The following is a 16546-nucleotide window of genomic DNA, read 5'->3' as shown; positions in this document are numbered from 1 at the left end:
AGAATCCAGCATGTTTATAATACTAGCCCCCTCCAGTCTGATGCTGACACCAGAGAGCCAAGTGTCCAGCCTATTAGCAGGCAGAACTCCCGGGCCGTAGTCTGTGTGAGTGGTGCTGGGTATAGTGGCACTTGTAACCAATGAGAATTAAGGATAATTCTACTGGTAAGAGGGGTAATAGATGGTAGAAGGCAACCGATATATTACTTATTTGTCTTTTCTTTTAACGAAATAGGTATCGGCAGTTATGTAGCCAATGTGTCCCAATTTGTTTTCAAAAATCTAAAAAGGGAATAGGGGTTAAGTGGTTAAATTAAATCAAGTTGATTGTATAATTAACGTTAAACGTTATTTTCATGTATTGATGTGTATTAATTTAATATACATTGTACACTTAATTAAAAATATATATAATCTGTCAAAAAGTAGTTTATTGTTATTTAGCCGTTTGCTTATAAGTTAAATGTTCTCAAATGGAAATTTGATCAAATCAACGTTTTTCAAATTGAATCAGACCTATAAATCTGGCATCAGTCGGGCTCTGACAGACAGACACAGTAGATGGATAGACCACCCCGAGGGCTCTGTGTAAAAGAACAAACCAGAAAGAGAGTCTGATTCTTCTTTAATTAAGGGACACTTTGCTGTGCCTGGCAGTCCATCTGAAGGGGGATGTGGGGGGGGGGGAAATGCAATAAAGAAAGAGAACATCCACTCATTCCACTCTCCTTTGGAGATTGAGGAACAGAATGATCCACCATTTTGGGGCAAAGTCGGAGCTACTAAGGGGGAGTGACTTGTTTAAGTTACCTGCTTTGCACCAAAAAGTTGTTTACGCTGGAGGAATGCGTCTGCGTGGCGCGGGCGGGGGGAAGTCAAGTCTCAGACCAGGCTGAGATTTGTGCGTTTTGCGCGAATTGACACATACTCGTCACGCGTGTCCCCAGAGACACGTTCCAATAAAAGCATCGGCCCTGATGCTGGAGACGGGATGGCGAACGGGCGCTGTCCTCGCTTCAGGACGAGGGACAACACAGATGACACATTATGACGATGCACAACTCTCGAGTTTCTTTCCGCCAAAGCAGGCACTAACGCATGCATTTTGCATACACAAACGCACTCACACAAACCACCCACGTCCTATCTCACACACTCACACACACACACACACACACCTTTTTCCGGAAACACACGGCAGTACAAACACTCAGTCACACTATAGATTTTTCCATCCTGTCTAACTCACCAAGAAGAAAGGAAAAGAAACACAAAAAGAAACTCCACAACTATTTTCTTCCGAGTCTGTGATGGGTCACCCCCCTCCCCTGCCCTCCCCTCCCCTCCCCTCCCCTCCGTCATGTGTCCTGATTTCACTTGGTGTTGGTTTCCCTGTGTTCGGGTGAATAACTGTGTGGTGCCTCCTTCTCCGAGCACGCAAAAAAAAACCCAACATGTGGCCTACCCGCCTCGAGTTGCCTCGCACCTCACTTCCTGGTCAACAAGGGGTCCAAGCTTGAAGGTCTAAAAGGTCATATGGTCCGAGGCAAGGTCATCCCGGACAACCTTCACTGGCCCTCCACTCCCCACCCACGGCCCTTAACTCCTCCTCTTTAGGGTCCAACGACTATAAGGGCCATATTCATAAAAACCTTTGGTGGGATTAATAGTCCGTTTTAAGCCTCAGGATGAGTTCTTTGAAGAGGTCAGGGGACCAAACAAAATACATGGGGCGTGTGTGTCGATGCATACACTTTGTTTCTTGTAGGTGTACTGCGTATGAGTACTCTATGCACGTGTGTGTGCGTGTGTGTGTGTGTGTGTGTGTGTGTGTGTGTGTGTGTGTGTGTGTGTGTAGTCTGTGTGTGTAATAGTGTATGCGTGCATGTCAGAAAAAGAAAAAAAAGGGGGGTGAAATGATGGGGCAGGATTGAGGCCGTTGAGCTGATCGTCAAAGGAGGTGAGCGACACTCCACTCCACTGCCCACCACCACACACACCCCCCCTCTGTCCAATTGCCTTGATTTGTGTTCCTCTAGCGGAGCCACAGTTTGAGTCGCAGGGCATCCACTCCATTCAGGTAGTATCTGAACAGCCGCTTGTCTCGGACAAAGCCTAGGTTCTCGTACAGCTTCAGGGCCGACTTGTTGGTGATCTCCGTCTCCAACACCACCTGCGGAGACGGGGGACGAAGACAGCCATGTCAGTGGACAAGTTTCGGTTTCGCTCTACTTTTGAGCCGAACAAAAGTATATATATATTTTTTTTATAGGTGGCTTGAAAAGCCAGCCTGTGTCAACAATCACCCAAAGCAGTAGTCGCGATGTAGTGGCGACCTTTTCATGGTCACTCAAGGTGCAGCTGTCTGTCCCTTTGCCACGCTAGGACAAAAACAGTCCTTTTCATTATTGGCTAGGGCTGGCCTCTAAGCCAAACGATCAGACACGGATGCATCTGTATATAAATCCTCGCAATGTCCGACCGGCCTAACAAAAGTATTTTTTTACTCTTATGTACAAGACTTGACAGTAAAGGGACCTTGAGCTCAACTGTCAAGTTAGTGAGTTAACCACTTTCAACCTGCCGTCCGGGCATGTACAAGGCCATCTACAAACTCACAACGTCGCACAATGCAACGTGGTCACGTAACTCACGTTGTGAGTTTACGGATCGCCCATTTCCGCCATGTGTTCCGCCATCATATACAACAAAGTATGAAACAGGGCACTCAATGGAGGCGTTTGGAGTGGTTAATGGAGGAACCGATGTATAAATAAATAGACATGGAGCAATATATTCCCTTCCGTCCCAAACTTCTGTGTTTTGAATGAAATCAGTCAGTCAGCAGATATTTGTTTTGGGATTGTTTTTCTTGACACATGTGTAAGAAAAAATGCACCCAACTCATGTGTCGCTGACTGGTGTGGATGCCATTGTTATGAGGCACACAAACACACTGAAACTAACTCCACCTTTACTGTGATTGCATTGATAATGTTCATGAAAATATGATTTTACATTTCTTTCAGATGCTAAAAGACATCCGCCAAACTTGCACAAAGAGCAAAAAGAATGACTTTGCATGATGAATTGTAACGAAAATGAATAAATGCATTTGATCTACATTTGTGACCAAATTTGACTGGGAGACTGCCATTGGATTTTTTTGAATTTTTCATTTTTCATTTCATATCAAAGCAGGGAATCATAGCTTCAAATTGACATATTGGTTGTTCAGTTTGACCCACCAGTTTTGGAGATATGGCTTATAGAGTAATGTCTTGCAGAAAACAGCGAGTTGAGAAAAAAGGCTTGAAAGGTTCACTTCTGTGGTCTCTAACATTACACCTAGCTACACGTTTAAGCATTTATTTCATATTTACATGTCAATTTCAGCTTTGACACTTATTTCAGAAATGCTCTAGTATGTGATGAGTATGCCTGTGCTATTAACTCATTTTGAAAAAAAACAAAAAACTAAAGTTTTTTCTCCTCTAGTGAAAAGCTGGAATGTGCGTGATGGCAGTCTCTCAGTCAAATCTGGTCACATTTGTGTAACCCAACTCAGAAAAAGAAAAGGCACAGCAATACGGTGACATGAAAAGGTCATCCTTTTGTCTGATGCAGCGAAGGGGGACAGACAACGGCATCAATGTCAAACTGTCTGTGTCAAATTTCTTCTCCGTCATTTTGATTTTAAATCATTTCAACAACACAGCTTGGCCCCTTTTGCACCAAAATAACTTTGGTTCAAGAACTGATTCCGTTCTACATTCTTGGAACCGTGGCACTTTCACGGAGCCGGCTGCCATTTTTTTGGTTCCAGTTCCGAACCAACTAATATTCAGTGGAAACACTGGTTCAATATTAGGCCAAGGCGGGGAAAAAAATAACTGAACCAGTTCAAAAGGGGCCTCTGTGTCAAGTGTAGCTGTATTGTGCATTACATTCACACACATTCATACACCAGGATCGAACTGGGAACCTTGCAGTTCTGTATCTGTACGTGTCTGTTCCCTGTATCTGTATCTATATGCGGTCGGCCCTTGAGGCAAAAATGTATCCGTTTTCTTTTCTTACCTCGTCACAGTCGCCCTCTACCATGGCATAGATGGCCTTCTTTACCAAGTTAGTACCTGAAACAGAAGGCGCACAGTTCAGCCAAACCACATAGATAAGAAGCACACAATGGCCAGTGTAAGCAGCCCTTGGGTTTGTGTATGGTTCTTGTTTACTTCAGAAGTTCCTTTCACAGAGCACGCTGGCAGAACATGTACGTATAACTTATTTTAAGACATTTGCAATAAACGGGGCTCACTCTTTGTACAATGCAGTACATTGATCAGTTGTCAGTGCAGCATACCACAAGTCACTGCAGTACAGTGTAGCACATAAAAGTGTAGTACAGTGTATAACAGAGTGTAATACAGTATAGTGCCGTGCCATATCTCTCTGCCAACATATTGCAATCCTGGCATGCTGCCGTGCCTAAGTTGGCCCCCCGACTGCCCCACGCATCGTGGAAATACTTTCTGAAACGTACAGTTTAGTCTGAACTCAATGTCCTGCGTTTTGTTGAAGAAACTGACGGTTAAATAGCCTATCAACGGTCTACGCTCTACTCCATGTTTGTGGGAGAGATGCGGGGGGAAATCCAAAGCACCAGTAAAGAAGCATTTTCCTGTACGTTATATAGTGTATATACTGTAACCCAATCAAAAGAGCATATCGTTGCTGTCGGGCAGAAGTAACCGCATATCTCCATATTTTAACTTTTTGTGTTTTTTCGTAAAGTAACGCCATACTTGATCATACAATCTAAGTATCAAAAGTAGCTGATCTGCAAGCTTGAAACCGTTGCCAAGATTAGAGCTTGTAGCTCTACTTTTGCTTTTTGAATCCTGATTTTTTTTTTTGGATATACACGAGATATTGAAGTTACAGAATTCATATTGGAATGTAATTTCACTCTCTTGTTTGCTCGCTAACTTACCTCTCTCTCTCTTTCTGTCACTCTCTCTGTCTCGCACATACGCACCTCGACAAGGAAATGTGAAAGAAAGTATGGGTATGGAAATTCTTGACAATAATCCATGGATGAATAAAGTTATTTTTTGCAGCTAATGTCTTAGCATTGTTGTTGTGAAGCAGTTTTCACTAAAGAAACATTTGGCAAAGGAGACGGACGGTAGGGGATGGCGGATTTAGCTGCGATTGCTGTGGGGTAACCGCAGTTTAGGGTGGATTTGGGTCAATGCAATATAGTATTAATGAATATTGGATAAACCGCGGGTGAAATAATGCGTCAAATAAATTAATGGCATCTATCTATAGGCCTATTATAGCTTTTAAAAACGCACAAAATCTCGCCATGCGTGCGTTAGTATTTTAACATTACATAATTTCCCACCTAGCACAAATTAGACACCTATACACGTTGGCTTGCGACGGGTCCTTGCTAAACAACAACACAGTGGTCTTCTAGGCTACAGGCAGCTAGGCTAACAGGCAGCTATAGTGAGAGTCTGAGAGAAACTTAAAACTAAATTAAAAAAAGAAAGGAGGAATATACGTTTGGCGTGGGACTGGGAGTGATTTAATTTCTTAACCGTGCCGACGATGGGCCGGATGGATATGCCTAAACATGTTGTGATGTGAGAACGGGAATGAACGTGGACGGCTTGTTACCATGGATATGGAAATATACAACCATTACGTGACATTGGTGAACTGTGACAGTGGTGAGTGACATATTGTTTGTACGCATGCATAAGTACGTATAAGTAAGTAGCTGATCTACAAGCTCCCAACTACAAGCTCACTGTCCCAACGCGTCGCAGTGACGCGTTGGGACACGATTCGGGTGACAACAGAGCTCATCCACAGGTCTCTAGTAGGGGAAGAAGAAGTGCTTTGGTGCGACTGTCAGAGGGAGGATTCATGGGCGGTGACAAAGTCAAACCCAGTATATATATTGATCTAAAAATGAGAAAAACCAACCAGGTGCTCACAGGAGATAAAAGTAGTACAATTATGAAGTGCTGGTGGTAATTCTAGGATCAGTACTGTGGGAAGAAACACTGGATAAATCAGACGAGAGCTGAGCTCTCCAAGTGCTGGAGTGCGTGAGGTTTTGCGTCCCTAAGGAGACGCCCGAGAAGCATCCTAAACCAGATGTCCGAACCACCTAAGCTGGCTCCTTTCCAGGCGAAGAAGCAGCGACTCTCTTGTGTGACTGAACTTCTCACCCTATCTCTCAGGGTGATGCCCGCCACCCGTCGAAGAAAACTCATTTCGGCCGCTTGTATTCGCGACCTTATTGTTTTGGTCATGACCCACACTTCATGACCATATCGGCTTTGATTATTTTTTATTTACATTAGGACAAGTTTGGGGGACTACAGCGATGAAACAAAAGCGGGAAGGAGGTGGGACATCCGCGTTACTCACGGACCGGCTCCGTTTTCAGTGCTTCCTTAGCGCAGAGTAGACTGTATGACAGAAGGACTTGAGATTTCTGTCAGTCAACACAGCTGGCTCGAGACGAGAGACTACACTACAATGCAGTGCAAAAGTGGCTGAAGGACTCACCGATGCTTTTCCTCCTGTGCTTGGAGTCCACAGCCAGCATGGCAATGTAGCCGCGACGGAACATTTTCTTGTGCATGTCCAACTTACACACGATAGCTCCAACACACTCCTGCTCCACCATGGCCTGAGACACACACAAACAAATATGTTATTCCTTGGTTCATCTTCAAAGCATTTTATGACAGGAAAGAGAGGCTAGAGAGAGGGGAAACATGCGATACAAGTCTTGTGTCGTACACGAACACCAGCACGTTGTAATTATGTGGTCGTGTCAGCTCAATAACTTGGTTGAGCCACCAGGACATCCTCTCTCTCACGCACGCACGCACATACACACGTTCATGGACAGACTCCTGGAGTGACCAGTGCAAGCTCAGCTCCCTCTGCCAACACAGTAGCTGACCTGTCTCTGACCCTGGTTGCGAAGCATTTCCTCTTGTCATGTGCTGCGTTCAAGTCAACAGTGGGTTTTCAGCCTCCAAGTGAGAGGAGATGGTGACATGACATCATAAGCAGTCACACTGTGGTTCTGAACATTTCGTACAAGAAAATCTCCACACTAACACAGATTTATTTAAGTAACAGATTTTCATTTGATTACATCATGGCCAACTTTTTTTTTTTTTTTTTTTAAGATATTTTTTTTGCGGCTTACGCCTTTTATTGATTTTTGAAGGGACAGACAGTAGGCTGACAGGAAACGGGAGAGAGATGGGGGATGACATGCAGTAAAGGCCGTGTCGGGTCCGGGAGTCGAACCCGCGGCACACTGCGACTGGATTACCAGTCCGGTGCCCAGACCGTTACGCTACGGCCTGGGCATGGCCAACTTTTGATCCAGCAGCCAGTCTAGGTTTCATAGTAGGTTTACCTTTTTCTCATATTGTTAGTTATTACTACTAGTCCTTACCCGTTGTGAGATATTGTGGCCGTGAAGGGTACTGCGCCCGGGTGCGTTTGTAATTGACTAATAAATTAATTAATAATCATTAATGTGTCAAATCGCCCTCCATATTCATATGGTCAATGCCTGTGTGAAAAGTGGGAGTGATTGGTGCAGGCAGTAAGGAGTTACGGCACAGTTTCTTGAAATTTATATTTTTTGTCCCACGATTTTGTAACCCATTTTTCACCCCTGTGTCAATCATCCTGTGATGTGATCCTGGGCTCTACACAGCCTCCGCCAACCTAGGGAGAGCAACGGACTTAACTCATGCTTCCTTCATGCTTGAGTGTCCAAGTTGCTCCTTTACACCTGACAGGGGGGAGTTTCCCTGGTTGGACGTAGCGCGTGGAAGGAGCACGTTATTCCAACCAGTTCCTTTCCCCTCCATCAGGCGTCCCGGCTGGCCAGGGGGAGGCAGTTTAGAGACCAGGATTACTGCATGTTTTTGTGAGGGTACCTACCCTAGGGGACACGGGGAGAACATGCAAACTCCACACAGAAAGGTAACTGCACTGTTTCTGACACACAGACACACACACACAGACACACGGACAGACATTCAGTTAATTATAGTATGATATGATATGATATGATGATGATGAACATATTTTGGTAGTACTTGGTATGAGACTAGGATTTATATTCTATGGCTGTTAAGACGGATGTTAGGTTCTTAGCTTACATTATGATTCTTGATATACAGGTAGGTATATATAGCAGGTCGTCCAATGATCCGTGGGTCGGCGGTTCGAATCCCGGCTCCTACTGTCCACATGTCGAAGTGTCCTTGGGCAAGACACTGAACCCTACATTGCCTCCAATGTGTTGTCAGTGTGAGCTTGCCACCATTGGTGAGTGTGAATGTGGGATGCTGGCGTCGACTGTTCGCCGCTTCACCTCCCAATGTATGAATGAATGAACCATTGTAACCAAATTTTGCACACACACTCCCTGGATGCCAACATGAACCTCTGCCCTAAATTTTCCAGAACGGCCTGTTATAGCACCACCAGCAGGCCAACTTTTGTAAAACACACTACTCCTCCAGATTCTGTCCAAAAATCCCGCAAATCGTTACACACTACACAGTATCTCTATAGTCATGTGTTCAAGACGGATCTGTCCGATATTTCATATTCCATCCTAATTAGCTGACATTGGCTTTCAAAGTCTGCAGGATTGGCCCGTTTTTAACACAAAGCCTCAAATCATGAATGCAGCGTACAATTTACGTGAAATCTTTCACTGACTTTCCTACTAGGCTGAGGAATGGAATATATCCCACCCTTTTCACATTGGCCTGTTATAGCGCCACCACCAATAGGTGGATTTTTGCAAAACACATTTTTGGAACAACATGCCTCAAATCATCCAATTGCCATCCAAGGCGTAAGAAGAAATGGCACCCTTTTCACATTGGCCTATTATAGCGCCACCAGGAGGCCACAACCTGACCCAGCACATATCCTTCTGGGCCTGTGCCCAGAAGGATAATGTACTACCATGTGTTGTTCTTGCTTATTGTGGCTCTGGATTAAGAGCGTCTGCTAAATGCCTTAATTGTAAATTGTATTGCTCTTACCCAGAAAAGCACAGACGGCCACCCTCTCGTGAAAGTATCACAAGAACTAAGGGCAGGTGGAGTAATTCTACAGATTTGGAGTAGATAGTTATATCAGTCGTGTCCAATCCAACAAGGATAGTCTCTTCAAACAAATCATTTCTTTAGTACCTTTTATCGATTTATAGTAGATACAATTCTGATCGTAACATATTCATATAGAATGAAATGAGGGCAACATGTTAGTCATGAATAGGTTTGGGATCCTTTAGGATTTTACCGATTCCGATTCCTGAGTGATTCCCTCTGAACGATCCGATTCCTTAACGATTGCTATATATTGTTTTATATTTCATTAAAAAATTTAATAAACAGTAAACACAAATTCACTCGTAAACACAGTATTGCATACATTACTGCAGTAGTACTCAAACAGAGGTCTAGCCCCTCTCGGAACCCTCCATAAAGCTTTTCTGAAATTTGGATGTCGCTTTGTGTAGGGTCCCTGTTCATATTTATATTTTCGTATGGGAATTTTGGCACGCGGACATAAATATGCTTACTAACATCGTATCTGCGCCGTTTGATGGCCTGTTTTCCTTTGAGGGCTTCTGAATTCGTGAACTATAAGTACCTATACATACCGCTGTGAATATCTCCTGTGGCGCGGAAGCCGTTAAGTATTTTTAATCTTTGTTTGACCGATTTGGTCGCTTTATTTCTTCTTGTTTGTTTACCGTTTATTGTACCGCCTCCCGGTGTGCGGTTGGCTTGTGCGGCTACGTCCCTGCCTCTGATCTGCTCTGTCATAGCTATAGCGCCACTAGCTAGCCAGATAGGCGGTACAATGAGGTGTCAATAAACAAGGAAGGAAGAGAAGAATCAAAGCGACCAAATCGGTCAAACAAAGATTAAAAATACTTAACGGCTTCCGCGCCACAGGAGATATTCGCAAGCGGTATGTATAGGTACTTAAACTTCACAGATTCAGAAGCCCTCAGAGGGAAGAAAGCCGTAAAAGAGCGCAGACAGGCCGTATTCACGGTGTTTATGTTTTATTTATGTCCGCGTACCAGGTGGCAGGGTACTGCTGGAACAGGACGCCATGGTCTGGGTCGTCAAAAATGTCAGAAACTTCAGTACCATTGGGTTCTGCTTGGAGGGCTAACAGAGGTCCAGGGAGGGACCTCTGGGTTACTTGAGGGGGTTCCATTTCCAAATGGACCCTTACAGGTCCTTACAACTCTGAGTGTACAATAGAACCAAATGGACTCTCAAAGTTATGGTGGTCCTTAAAAATAAAACGTTTGAGAACCACTGGTATTATAATTGTATAACAGACGTGAAGCCCACAATACACACGTACCATACCATACTAGACAGTTTCATAAAACGGTTCCGGAAACGGTTCCAAATGTGATCATGGAACCGATTCCGGTTCCTGAGTTTTGGATCCGCTTCCTCTGATTCTGGATCCTAACCCTAGCAATGAATGCAGTCAGTATGCCATTGTCACCAAGTATGCATTTATTGAAGTCTCCCAAAGTAAAGTAAAGAAAATATGTCAGCTTCTGCTAAATACACTGTCCTGGCTGCAGCGGCAGCGTCCAAGGGCGCTATAATAAAAACTCCCTGTCAGGCCTTGTGCACTGAGGGATATTTATAAGTGCTAGTTGTTGGCTGTACTGCGTATTTGTGTACGTGGGCCAAGACTACATAGCACCACTGTGTTCAGCTGCCTCCTGTGACTGACAGGCTGACAGGTGATTATTTAAGTGCACTGGCCAGGCAATGCACTGTTCATACAAACTCCAGCAGTAGACACACCCTATATCTGTCGGATAAACACTGAGAGGTTGCAGTTATACCTTCTCACCACTCACCAGCGATGACAGAATACAGGCTTAGACAACACACCTATTATGGGCAGGTCAAAATAGCCATCTGCGGGGGGAAACGGGTCTTAAGGAGACAAGACTCAGATCACAATGCAGCTTGAATATAATGATCTCCATACAAGCAAGTCATAGGAACAGAGCTGGTAAAGAAGATGGTTCTGCTAAGTTCTACTCACCAGAAAGCAGAGCTGGGGCCAGTTGTGGATGAAGTACCTATAAGTGTAAATGGAATAAGGCTCAGACAAGTCCTTTGTGATCAGTCTCATGATCCATGGCATCTGTAACTCGGACTCGTAGCGGACGTAATGGATCCCGTGGCTCTCTTCCGAGGCGCTTTTCAGGTTCAGGTCCAGTCTCGCCAGCTCTGCCGCGGGGGGCTGCTGCTGCGGTGCTACCGCCGGGCCGAGGCGTGTCTCGACATCCCAGTCGCCGCCGTGATGATCGGGGGGCTCGCTCGGTGGTCGCGGCGGTTCCGTGGGGGGGAAACACTCCCCGGTGTCCGGGTGGCTTTGCACAGCCTCAGTTCTTGTGATACTCGGCATTCCGTTCATGGTGGCGTTGTTCAAGAGACTAGTAGGGTGGCCGCCGGTGATTTTCGAACGGGGGCCTCCTTCGTGGTGGCAATGCTCGCTGTTGTTTGTGTCGCTCGGTGTCCCCTCCGCCTCCACGGCGCTGTCACAGTTGACATCGGACGGTCTGCTAGGATTGTCGGGTCGGTTGTCTGTGCGCTGCTGGCGGCTGTCAGCGTCCTCCGGGGGGCTGATCATGCCGTTCAGCTGCTGCTGTTCCTGGGCTTGCATCTTGAGGTGGAGCGCCGTCGGGTTAGAGTGCGACGACAACATGTTTTTCTGATTTTTCTTGATCGCCTGTCGCTTGTCCTCCTCGCCGACCTGCGACTCCTCGGGGACGGGGTCCTCCCTGCCGCAGCCCGTCTGCCCGTCCTCCCCAAAATCCGCGCTCCTACCCCCGGGGAAGGGAGTAATTTCGGCCGGGGATGCAGGCAATGCGCTACTAGGCCCAGTCGGCACTGTAGCCATCCCACCGCATTAAGGTGGAGATTTGCACTTTGATGGCGTTGTACGCGATTGCATTCACGGCGTGGAGGGTCTTCGCTGACAAGAACACAAGTCACTTCTCCGAATATTTCATAAATCCGAGGATTCGTGCGGCGGTACGGGTTTCCCCTGCGACGTTTGTCGTTGCTTTCTCCTCGATATTTCCCAGCTGCCGGAAAGTGCTGTCGAAGCAAATGTCATTGCGACAGCGAGCAGTGCACAGGGGAGCCGCTTTACGACAGTGGTGGTGAAATGTGAAATGCATCTTGTGATCCTTGTAATGCATGCTCATTGCTCACATATTAAGATATTATGACCTGTCCTAATTCCTAAATGCATAATATTTTATCACTGGCCTATTCACATTTATTTATTTTACACAAATTGTATTAAAAAGTTAACAACGCAACGTTAACTTTGGAACACACAGTCACACACTTATTTGTTTCTTCAAATAACGGAGATGGCATGCAAAGTGTGCCACTGCATGTGCAAATTCACATTTATATTAATTTTGTATAATGCGATTATGAGATACTAACACTAACAGGCTACAGCACCAGTACTGGGATATGTCATGTGGTGTGGCTCAGTGGCTGCAGCAAGACAATTGAAGTACCGTAAGTATATTCTGAAACCCCTAAAAGTGTAGAGTTAGTAGAAAGTAACTGTGTGACTGTGATCAACTGTCGACCTTCAACGAGTTTTATACTACAGTAACATGAAGTTAAAGTGTGCATTGTGGTGACATAATGATGCCATACCAGTAGAGGGCGCCCTCCAAGTTGAAGTTATACCGTCTTGTAGTTTTTTATTTATTTATTATTTATTTGACCTTAATTTATATATAGATGAATCCCATTCATTGAGATACTATGGGAGTCCTGGTTGTTCAGTACAAAAATTATGTCTTGTAATGCGATAGTTAGTCCACTAGATGTCGCCCTTGCCTTACTGGTAACCATGCAGTTGAAGACGTTACCACAGAAACTCAAGACCAGGCTAATTTCATTTCATTCATTCATTCATTCATTCATTCATTCGTTTGTTTGATTGTTCTTTTGTTATTACGTCTATTACATTTTTTTATTGGCGGTTTTCCTCTTTTAGTTTAGTTTCATGACTTTCTGGTCATTTTCGTTTTTCTGCACACCAATTTCTCTGTGTGGATTGGTTTTTGCAATAGGTAGGCTATACCTATTAGCTGGTGACCGCTAGAACCCCCCCTCCCAAGAACCCATGGGGGTTCCCTGGAACACACTTTGAGAACCACTCAGATAGAAACTGCATTTCAGCACTGGACAGCTACCGCTGTCTTTCTGTGATATTCCTAACGTTTAGTGGTTGTTGTAGGCTAGCCTTTTTATATCACAAATTCTAATTTCAATAAGATAACATTGGAATCGATTGGTGACTGAATACTGTCTACATGTGGCAGGATGATCCTCTGTTCTCCTAATCTCCTTGTCTCCACTGGCACTCATCATTCCTATAGTTATTATGGCCAGGCTGGCATCAGTACTTTATTAATAATTTCTGCTTTATTCAGGTAAGAAAAGAGAGAATGAAAATGTCGGTATTAGCAGGAGGCATTTAACCACTTGAGACAAATGACCACATTAGAATGGAAATAAGTCACCGACTATACTGTATATTGTTGCTGTAATTAAAAATGAAGGACACTGGTGTAAACACGTCTTAGTGCTTTTTCTGGTTTTATCCTCGCAGGAGTTTTTGTAATGACCTGTACTTTCGTTGAACTGTACCCATTATACAAAGTGTGAAGTGTGAATACCAATTTCAATCAATCAATTGGGCTTTATCCTTGATGTTTCCCCTAGAGCTGCTTGGGAAATGGAAGGTTCCAAGTTTGATGCCCGGCTCCGGGTAAGAGCAAGACAGACACTGAGCCCCTAACTGCTCCTGATGAGCAGAGCAGGTTGTTGCCTTGCATACATGGTTTCCTCCGCCATCTGTGTGTGTGTGAATATGTGTTAATTTAATTCAGAGCAAATTGATTTTTTTCCTGATGGGTTCCCAGATTGGGGTGAATGTAATGCACATTGTAAAGCGTTTTGGATAATGGCACTATATATATAAAACAGTTCCTCGATATACTATAGGCTATAATAAGTTAACAATTACTACTATACCACCCAGTTGAAATCTGCATTGTGGTTTAACACCCCTAGGTGCCGGTGTTGCTCTATGATACTCAAACGTCCAGGCAGACTTTCAAAGAAAGAGTTATAAAAGCATCATGTGCTTTTCTGCCTTCACATCTCTGAACAGGTGAGTACACACACTTGCACACATAACAGACTTAACAGTATAGGTCACTGAATAGCAGGTATGCATGAGCATGTAGCCAAGGTGCAGAGAGAGACAGACAGACGGACGGACGGACACAGACAGACAGACAGATAGATATACCTCTTTACCATAATTGTACCTGTTCGTCAGAGACACCAAAAAGAGACAGTGTGACAGTTAAAGCCATAAAGATAAAAGGAGACAAATTAACAGGAAGAGAATAAGAATGAAAACAAAATGTAGAGAGAGAGGGAGAGAGAGAGAGAGAGAGAGACCGCAATTTGAAAGGGGGGGGGGGGGGGGCTGAGAACTGGGTGAAGAGACATGCACTATCAGTTCCTCTCTTCAAATCTCCTTTACGGGCCGATCTGCTCAGACACACTCCTCTTAATTACTTTCTCTATCGCTAAGAGAGCTGTGACTGGGCTTGAGAGCATAATTCTCTTGCCAGAGACAGTTGGCTGCTGTGAGCCCATATACTTCAGTCTCTGGGTCCTCTGTATACCTGTTTTCACCCCCCCCCCCCATCTCCCTTTATTCCTTTCTGTGTTTCATTCTCTGCTGCTGTCGTCTCTTTCGTAGCTCTGTTGTTGTTGTTCTTGATGTTGTTGCTGTGATGGTGGTGTCTCCCTTTCATTCCAAATATCTCCAGGGCTTGAGTTGCATGGCGCGGCCGTGTTGCCTCAGTGATTAGCGCAGTTGGCAGTGGCACACACTCCTGTTTATCTATATGGCGATGGCTGTGTGTGTGTGTGTGTGTGTGTGTGTGTGTGTGTGTGTGTGTGTGTGTGTGTGTGTGTGTGTCTGTGTGTGCGCGCGCGCGCTGAGGGACGTCTTCCAAAAGGTACCTTGAAAACTCATACACATGTAACGCTCGTAAAAGGTCATGTTGTTTGGTACAGTACGTACTAGCCCATCCTCAGTGGACAGTGAGGAGTCGAGGACACAGTGAAATTAGAGCTAAATGAACACAGAGGACTTTTATTATGAAGACTACTGGAAATGTATGACAGGGCAACTCTTTCTCTTCCTCTCTCTCTCTCTCTCTCTCATTCTGATGGTTCCCTTTCTCATTTCTCTTTCTCTCTCTGTCCCACTCTCCCCCAAGCACCCCAATGTCACCCTAGTTTTATTTCTCTCTCTCTCTCTCTCTCTCTCTCTGAAGTCTTCTTGGGCGTGTGTGTGTGTGTGTGTGTGTGTGTGTGTGTGTGTGTGCGTGTGCGCGCGCGCGTGCATGCTTTTCTCCCCCCGCCCCGCCCATCTCGTTGGCTCCCTTGCCTTCCCGGTACGCCGCTCACTTCCCCACGTCCTCTTCTCCTCTTGTCTGGCGTCTGCTCCTTCAGAGCTGCATTTAATTAGTTTCTGTTCGGTTAATTAGGGGCCCAAAGTTAGGGGGTCGGTCCGGAACAAAAGCGGGTCAGGCTGGATGGACGCAGGTGCCCCGGCACAGTTGCCAGATTCCTCCGTTCAGATTAAGATGGTTGGAAAACTGTCTGACGGAGCCGGAGAGAACCACTCTGTGTGTGTGTGTGTGTGTGTGTGTGTGTGTTGGGGGGGAAGGGTTACAGTGATTGTTACAATGTCTGGTTTAAGACCAATTCCACTACAAATGCCTTCTAAAACAGTAGTTCTCACACTTTGAAGATGTTTCAAAAACACACAAAAAAGAATAATGTCTGAACAGTCAGATTGGCGTAGAACAAATTAATTTGTTTGCGACCTTTGCTTGGCCCCTGCGTGGCAGGTGTAGGACTACATTTGCAACCCATGAATTCCAGTTTTCTGGCCTAAGCACCCCCACAGGGGGGCATTTCTTTTAACTCCATGCATGTCCTTCATCCATTGTATAAAGTACAAAAAAGCAAGTTCGGAGTGTACTATATGTTGTAATCCACGTCAAATTTGACACACGCGTTGCACACCACCACAGGGAGTGCAGTGCTCGGTGTCGAGTCGGTCGGACACACGGTTGTCCAGAACCGCCCCAAAAAGGCCTCTGCCTGTCCGGACAGTGTCATGCCCCTGCCCAGGCTCCATCCATATATGGAGCTGGCCTGTTCCGACATCATTCTGATGCCTGCATATAGACTCCATATTTGGACATGCCTGACAAAGAACTCCATATATGGGCATAAAAGCTACACAGACATAACATCTTGGGGCATGCATTTCCAACTTGCAT

General features: G+C 45.2%; 1 protein-coding gene across 1 annotated transcript; it reads right to left on the bottom strand.

The window, feature by feature from the left end:
* Positions 1-1373: 1373 nt before the first annotated feature.
* Positions 1374-12475, bottom strand: LOC310876542 (uncharacterized protein). Its single transcript, XM_083790106.1, has 4 exons — positions 11173-12475; positions 6592-6715; positions 4081-4136; positions 1374-2173 (listed from the first exon to the last, which is right to left on the bottom strand). Exons 1-4 carry the CDS (start codon positions 12031-12033, stop codon positions 2036-2038), a joined length of 1179 nt encoding a protein of 392 aa, XP_083646232.1. The 5' UTR covers positions 12034-12475; the 3' UTR covers positions 1374-2035.
* Positions 12476-16546: the final 4071 nt, after the last annotated feature.

Source organism: Protomyctophum parallelum (genome assembly GCF_964188405.1).
Source record: "Protomyctophum parallelum genome assembly, chromosome: 19".
Taxonomy (NCBI): Eukaryota; Metazoa; Chordata; class Actinopteri; order Myctophiformes; family Myctophidae; genus Protomyctophum; species Protomyctophum parallelum.
This window is presented reverse-complemented; position numbering and strand designations above follow the sequence as displayed.

Excerpts from the sequence above, each read along its gene's own strand:
- LOC310876542 (XM_083790106.1), bottom strand. The coding sequence starts at position 12,033 with ATGGCTACAGTGCCGACTGGGCCTAGTAGCGCATTGCCTGCATCCCCG. Across the intron at positions 6,716-11,172 it reads GGCCCCAGCTCTGCTTTCTG|GCCATGGTGGAGCAGGAGTG; the intron begins GTGAGTAGAACT and ends TGTGTGTCTCAG. Across the intron at positions 2,174-4,080 it reads TAGAGGGCGACTGTGACGAG|GTGGTGTTGGAGACGGAGAT; the intron begins GTAAGAAAAGAA and ends CCGTCTCCGCAG.